The following is an 8,294-nucleotide window of genomic DNA, read 5'->3' as shown; positions in this document are numbered from 1 at the left end:
AAAGAGGGAGCTCTTCTTAATATTTTGACACTAAAATCATGTCGATACACCTTACCGACTGCGAGTAAAGCCACCCACGCTTTAACTTGACAGACTGTAGGTGTCTCTGTTAAATACATTGTTGCGAACATTATAAGAAGGAGATTTATTACGTTCACTTGATTCAAGATCATTTTCGCATTATTTTTCAAAATTGTCTTCTCATCACCTCATTTCACACTTTCTTGAGGTTCCAACTAATGTTTTTAGGTGTAATTTTTGTTTATATACTAACATTGAGTTTGCACACGTCACAATATTTTTAGAGATGCACGCTGAGAGGATAATTTTTTTGTGGTCGATGTGTAAATTGAAAGATATGTACAACACGTACATATTACGAGCAACAAAAATACAATATACTAACACTGAATTTTCACAAGTTACCATATTTTTATAGATGCACGCCGAGACGAAAATTTTGTTGTGGTTCGGTGAAAAAAATCAAATATATACACATACATATACACATACAGATTTCGCGTAAGCCGAATAAAAACATCTACATATCCGGGGTAAATATTCGTCTGAAAGTTGATAACCCTTATCAGTCATAAAACATAGGTAGTGTTTATAACACATGCCGACAAATTTTAAAGCCAGCGACCAGACCTAACATTTCCAAAGGATTTTGATGCGCTGAATCCGAATCCGAGCTCAAAATTGCTCCTGTAGTCAGGTTTTCAAGATATCCTAACCTAAATGTGCAAACAATGCGTTTTTAGCTGTTTTTGAGGTTATGTAACCGAACAAGAAAAATGTCTACCACAAAAGCTAATATTAAATTTGAAAGTACTAATATTCCCCTTTCAAATCTACTTGCGCTTATTAGGATATCTTTATTTTTTACCAAAATATTGTAATTTGAAATTTTTTATTTTAGCTTTTTAATCCATTAACGCTGAGGTGTTTGGATTTATAGGACGCATTCTCTATTGCTGACGGTACGATATTTTTTCTTCAAAATATTATCTTAGGGGTTTTCGAGGGTGCCCTTTCTATTGCCGGTGTCAGTTTTTTTTATAACCCCGGGAAGATCCAATATGGCGGCCGCATTTTAGGGCTTTAAAAAAGAACAAAGGATCCCGCACAAAATACCAACAAAAAAGCATGCAGTCGTTTGGAACCAAACTTCGCACATTCATAAAACAAAAAAAGACGGACTGCGCGGAATGCTACTGCGCACTCTGTGTGCATTCTAATGTTCACATCTGCTGTATGTGCGCGCCTTTCTACGGCGCAGACAGTCTTCGATCCCTGGCTGGCTCACTGAGCTGGCGACGCTTTTGTGACGTGTTATGCGTAGGTGATGAAGTTCTTTTTTTGTTACAAATCTTTCCGTGTTAGAGATCACGTTTGATTGGTGGGCTAACAGTTGGATGCGTAGGTAATAAAATTCTTTTTGTATTTGAAATCTGTCTAGCGGTTACATTTCGTGTCGATTGTGATTTTTGTGTATAGTGAGTTTTAGAATTTTCACGTTACTGTTCATTATAAGAAAAAAAATGAGTTTAAGAAATCCTTGCTCTAAGGAAGTTTATTCGTTTTGTCACGCTTGTGGAAAGTATGAAACGGAGAAATACCGTCGATCAATTAATGATTCGATAAAAACGTCCTACTTCAACTGTTATGGGACTTCAGTGAAAAATTTGGATAAACCGTGGGTTCCAACTTCAATTTGTCATGCTTGTAGATTAAATTGGTCAAATTGGGAAGATGAAAGTACCAAGACGCAGACTGTTATTCAAGCACCTGTTTGGCGTGAGCCCAACGATCATGATACTGATTGTTACTTTTGCTTATGCAAAACAGGAGGTTTTTCTAACAAGTATTTGGAGAAGATCGTTTACCCTGATGTAAAAAGTGTTACACCAGCCGAGATTGGTATTAGAAATCACTCTTGAAACAAAAGTGACCGATCAACTCACGAATCAATGGATACTGACGATCCTAATGCAACTAAAGGTTCTTCTTGGGAAGATTCAGATGATGAAAGTCCTAAATTTTTTGACCAAGACAGATTAGCCGATTTTATACGTGACCTTGATCTTCAAAAAGATAAAGCTGAGCTTTTCGCTTCAAGACTAAAAGAGAGGAAACTATTATTACTTGGTACTAGAGTAACTGTTTATAGAAATAGAGAAAAAAAGTTTATCAAGTACTTTTCAATGGACAGTGGGATTGTGTATTGTAATGATAACGAAAGACTCATCAATTTATATAAAATAAACTTATATACGCCAGAGGATTGGCGTCTTTTCATAGATTCGTCTACAGAAAGTCTGAAAGCAGTACTATTCCATAATGGAAATATGTACGCTGTAATTCCAGTTGGTCACACAACTACACTGAAAGAATCTTATGATACTTTCCAATTACTCCTGATAAAAATAAAATGCAATTTCCATAATTGGATTATTTGTGGTGACTTCAAAATGATGAATCTTATAATAGGTTTACAATCAGGAAACATTAAATACCCTTGTTTTCTTTGCCTTTGGGACAGTTGTGCAATGGATGAATATTGGATAACGGAGACATGTCCAGACAGATTAGAGTGGACAGTTGGTCAGTATAATGTTGTTTATGCAAGCCTTGTTGACAGAAAGAAAGTATTATTGCCACCACTCCATATAAAACTAGGGTTAATGAAGGAATTTGTGAAAGCCCTGAACACTGAAGGAGAATGTTTCAATTATATCAGATCTACATTTCCGCACTTAAGTGATGCCAAAGTTAAGGAAGGTATTTTCGTTGGGCCTGATATAATAAAACTTATCAAAGATGATGACTTTATCAAAACCATGACATCTATTGAAAAGAATGCATGGTTAAGTTTCAAATATGTTTTACAAAAATTTTTAGGGAACAATCGAGATCTGAAGTTTAATACTATTGTATCTAGTATATTGAAGAATTTTAAAAGATTAGGTTGTTTGATGAGTATGAAATTACATTGTCTCAAATCTCATTTGGATTCTTTCCCAGCAAATGTTGGAGCATTCAGTGAAGAAATGCGTGAACGCTGGTCTTTCATAAGAAAACATCTAATTAGTTTCACCTTCATTGGACATACAATCGCAAGTCATGCCTTAACTGCCTGGGTAATCGTAAGTTTTGCCTTGACTGGCTAGACGATTCAAAGTCTTGCCTTGACTGACTGGGCGATTCAAAGTCTTGTCTTGATTGGCTGGGCGATACAAAGTCTTGCCTTTATTAGCTGGGCAATTCAAAGTCTTTCCTTAATTGGCTAGGCAATCTGAAGTCTTTCCTTGATTGGTTGGGCAATCTAAAGTCTTTCCTTAATTGGCTGGAAAATATGAAGTACTTCCTTGCGTAGCTGGACAATCCCAAGTCTTGCCTTTATTGGCTGGGAAATCCAAAGGCTTGCCATAATTGGCTGGGCAATCTAAAGTCTTGCCTTAATTGGCTGGAAAATATTAAGTACTTTCTTGCTTAACTCGAAAATCCCAAGACCAGCCTTAAGTGGCTGGAAAATATTGAGTCTTGCCTTATTAAGCTGGAAAATCCTAAGTAAATTTACAATATTAAATGAATAACAAAAACTGAGCCAATCCAAAAGGAACGCCCGAAAACCTCTCAGATAACATTTGAAGGGGCATGGAACTTTATTATTCCAAGAAAAATATGCGACTAAACTTATTGTTCCCAGAGTCAGGTGGGTTAGCATGCTTGTGGCTTGTTAGGGGTGGTTTCTACCCCTAGGAAACAGCTTCGTAGAAATGAAAAGACACGGGTTCCATATTTTTTATTGTTTTATCAATGTGCAAAGTTTGGTTCCAAATGACTGTACGCTTTTTTGTTGGTATTTTGTGCGGGATCCTTTGTTCTTTTTTAAAGCCCTAAATTGTGGCCGCCATATTGGATCTTCTAGGGGTTATAACAAAAAACTGACACCGACAATAGAAAGGGCATCTTCGAAAATCCCTGAGATAATATTTTAAAGAAAAAATGTCGTACCGTCAACAATAGAGAATGCGTTGTATAAATTTGAACACCTCAGCGTTGATGGGTTAAAACGCTAAAATAAAAAATTTCAAATTACAATATTTTGGTGAAAAATGAAGATATCCTAATAAATCCAAGTAGGTTTGAAAGGGGAAGATTAGTACTTTCAAATTCCATATTAGCTTTGTGGTAGACATTTTTCTTGTACAGTTACATAACCTCAAAAACAGCTAAAAAACGCGTTTTTTGCACTTTTAGGTTAGGATATCGTGAAAACCTGACATACAGGAGCAATTTTTAGTACGGATTCGGATTCAGCGCATCAAAATCCTTCGGAAATGTTTGGTCTTCTGTCTAGCTTTTGAATTTTGTCAAATTTCGTCGGCCTGTCTAATTTTTCGACTGCTTGCTTCCAGAAACAAAATAAAAAAATATTCCCCTCATTAAAGTGGCTTAAACCTTTCAAATTAAAATTGGGGTGCGTCATTCCGATAGACTGCGATGTTTTCTATTATCACAATGAATCCTGTTTTGAAGATAATTTTCCATTCCGAACATCAAACTTCTTATCTTATAAATGTTCAAGGAAATAAAAATATGAATTAAGGGTAGTTTACCGTCCTTAAATCTGAAACGGTGTGTAAAAACATACATCTTGTTTTTTTTTTACAACTTGATCAATCATTCATTTACAAAATTTGACTTGAATGGAAATCAGGAATTTTTTTGTATGTCAGCTACAGTGGGTAGTTCACTCCCCGTATAAGGGGGTCATGATTGAAAAATGTATATTTTACGATAATCTAATAATATAATTTCAGTCTAAGCAATGTTGACACTGTCTTTTAAATTATTACTTTCACTGGAAATTATATTTCTAAAGTAATTATTCGAAAACTTTGATGGGATTTGCAAGGTAGAAGTTACAGGTTTAAAGTAAGGTTTAGATTTCAATTTGGTTGTGTTAAATAATGTGCCAAATATTATGTTTACATTTTTAAGAACCATTTATTTTCAATATTCGAATTAATACAAAAGACCTACTCTTAAACGTGACCTACCCTTACATAGTATGTGTTGCAAAAATGTATTTTAAGTACATAATATGGGTAAAAAAGAATTTAATTTTACGTTTGAATAAATAGTTTTTTGTTTGCTGCTATTCCAAATGTTAGAGGCAACGATTACCAGGGGTTCCACTTTTTTCCTCTGAATGAAAAATGCAAAAATAAACCTTAAAACCTCATGTGTTAAAATAATTTCATTATTTTCTTTTATATCAATTTTATACAATTTTCTGTGTTTTCCTAAAAGTTTCTATATTTGCAGGTACTTTCGTGCTGAGTAAACTATAGTTCTGAGTGTCAGTTGAAAAATCTTTAATACCTATACAAAAATCGTCAAAGAAAAATGCATTCAGATGAGATAATAAGTGCTCTAGCAATAGATATCAACTTTCAAAAAGTCAGTTGCTCCCTCAAACAAGGTTTTAGAGGTCCAAAAAAATGCATCCTCAAAGAAGTCAGCGGTTCCTTCAAGTCTGGAGAATTGACAGCCATAATGGGACCATCGGGAGCCGGGAAAACAACTTTGCTAAACATTTTAACAGGCTTTCAAAAAGACTTTACTGGTAAGGTAGCTTATCAGAGCGAAAGGAGCGAGTTAAGTTGGAAAACATTCAAGAAGTACTCCCGCTATATTCAACAAGATGACGCTCTCTTCCCCTTCTTCACAGTTCAGGAAACAATCTCAATAGCAGCAGAGCTGAAACTAGGGAAGAATTTAAGTCGCGGTACTAAAGAAAAAGTAATAGATGATGTATTAAGTTCTCTAGATTTGATCAGAACGAAGGATACGCGATGTGCAATGTTAAGTGGCGGTGAAAGGAAAAGACTAAGCATTGCTCTGGAGATGGTAAATAATCCTCTAGTTATGTTTCTTGATGAACCAACCACAGGATTGGATTCTACAGCAGCAATGCAATGTGCAACTGTTATGAAAAATCTAGCAAGAAATTGTAGAACTATAATCTGCACTATTCACCAGCCCAGCTCTCCTATTTTTGAAATGTTTGATCAAGTTTATTTAGTTGCAGAAGGTCGTTGTGTCTACCACGGAGATCCTATAAACATAGTTACTTATTTGAGTAGAGTTGGACTTACTTGTCCGAAATATCACAATCCAGCAGACTATGTGATGGAGGTGATGTGCAATGAGTATGGGAATTTTAACAAAAGGTTAGCTGATGTACACAGCGATTCCTGGAGGAAGATGACTAAGAAGCTTGAGGTGGAGAAATATGAAAAACAGGAAATTACAGCTACAATGAATTCTCCTTCAGAATTTAATAATGCGCGAGTTCTTTTGAATCGATGTCTGTTACGAACTTACAAAGACTGGCAGACTACTATCGTGAAACTTATAATTTATATTGGATTAGGATTGCTTATGGGAATGACATATTATGATTGTGGGTTCAATGCCAATAAGTTTCAAACTAATCTGGGTATGCTTGTTTTATTAGGAATAATTGTATTTTATTGCAGCTTACTGCCAGCTGTATTGAAATTTCCCTTTGAACTCTTAATACTCAGAAAAGAACACTTGAATGACTGGTACAAAATTAGGACTCACTATGTAACTTTTATTGTGACTGGTCTCATTCTTCAATCATTCTTTGTCATTATATTCACAACCATAGTTTATTTATTGAGCAGTCAGCCACTGGAGTTTCAGAGGTACGTCATGTTTGAAACTATGATGATCCTGTTCAGCTTCATAGGAGAAGGTATTGGTCTTATGCTAGGAATTTATTTTGAGCCAGTTGCTGGAATTTTTGGATGTATTGTAGTTGGCGTGTCACAGGTATCTTTTTGTGGGTACTTTATATATTATAATCACATGTCTCGATATGTGTCTTACTTCAGTAACATTATGTTCACAAGGTATGTTACTGAAGGGATACTTCATGCAATTTATGGATACAAACGTGAAAAGCTTTACTGTCCATCAAATACCGTATATTGTCATTTTCGAACTCCGCAGACATTTCTTACCGAAGTGCAGCTTAAACATGATAATTTTACTATGGACGTACTGATATTGATATTTCACTCAATTGTACTTTTTATACTTGCGTATTATTTATTGAAGAAAAAGGTATCGTCAGTTTAATTTTAATGAGATACAAATTTTGATAAGATTCAGGGACAATTAGCACAGTTGGATTTATAAATATCTTTAGATTAAGATTTTAGAATCTGCAAGTGCTAATTACTTGATTATTAATCCATATAAAAAACTTAGTTTGTAAATCATCATTCGCAAACATTCTTGCAATAATGTTTTCGGAATGTAAAGTAAAATCCATTAGGATTTATTAATATTTTAATATTCATGAATTCGAAATTAAGTCACAAAACATTATCAACCACAGCGTCCATGGGAAGTTCCAGCCCCCCTTAATTAAACAATTTTGTTAATTTACAATAAAGCTAGTGCTAAGTATGGAAGTTCTCACTTGATGTATAGCGTTATTATTATTCACAGAATTAACTGTAATTGTACATATAGTGTTACTCGTAATGACATGAAGAAAAGTAAGCATAAATAAAACTTTATGTTAATTTCAAATAATTTTAACATTAAGATCTTTTAGCTCTTTTTATAAAAGGTAATATTCTATGCAATATTGTAATTTCTACGTAGTAGCGAAATATTATAATTTTGAAAGCTCTCGCATACCATTAGAACTCGCAAACATTTTATGTATTAATTTACGATGGTATAATGCTGATATTTTTACGTGTAAACCGCTAGTTTCTTCATAATTAAAGAAACGAAATATAATAATACTATAGGTGTATAAATTCCACTAAAAAATATGCTATTGAGGTTTTTAAAAATTCTTGCTTCAATAAAATTAAAAATTTAATTTATCAAAAAAGTTTTGTTAATTTTTTTAGTACAATTGTCTCTGGGGCAAAAAATGCTAGTTAAAAAATGTGGAAAGCATGCTTAAAGAGGTTGAGGATATTGTTTTTTGGTGGGTGTTCGATTTTTCATGACTTTTTAGTGAATAAATAAAAGAAACGGATTCAAACTTAAAGAAAAAATCCTTAGTTCAATATTGGCTATAGATTATTATCCTCGACTTATTAACATTAAAATTCAGCGTTGAAATTTACTCTCCATCTGACACAACGAACTGGAAGGCGAGGTGAACCCAAACCGGAGGTTGTATTGGACTTAAAATTTATACATATGGATTTTTGCATTCTCATTAT

The 8,294-nt window shown here is 34.1% G+C and overlaps 1 protein-coding gene across 3 annotated transcripts in view; it reads left to right on the top strand.

The window, feature by feature from the left end:
* The window catches only part of LOC117174865 (ATP-binding cassette sub-family G member 1-like), a 24,515-nt gene extending 16,431 nt beyond the window's left edge, over positions 1-8,084 (top strand). For 2 of the 3 annotated variants that reach the window (XM_033364268.1, XM_033364267.1), the window contains exon 2: positions 5,338-8,084. In XM_033364268.1, the coding sequence (XP_033220159.1) occupies positions 5,419-7,182 (1,764 nt within the window). In that variant the 5' untranslated portion in view covers positions 5,338-5,418 and the 3' untranslated portion in view covers positions 7,183-8,084. The remainder of the gene's footprint in view (positions 1-5,337) is intronic. The other variant, XM_033364269.1, reaches the window with a different exon arrangement.
* Positions 8,085-8,294: the final 210 nt, after the last annotated feature.

Source organism: Belonocnema kinseyi, chromosome 6 (assembly GCF_010883055.1).
Source record: "Belonocnema kinseyi isolate 2016_QV_RU_SX_M_011 chromosome 6, B_treatae_v1, whole genome shotgun sequence".
NCBI classification, from domain to species: Eukaryota; Metazoa; Arthropoda; class Insecta; order Hymenoptera; family Cynipidae; genus Belonocnema; species Belonocnema kinseyi.
The sequence above is the reverse complement of the archived record's forward strand: the minus strand, read 5'-3'. Positions and strand labels throughout refer to the sequence as shown.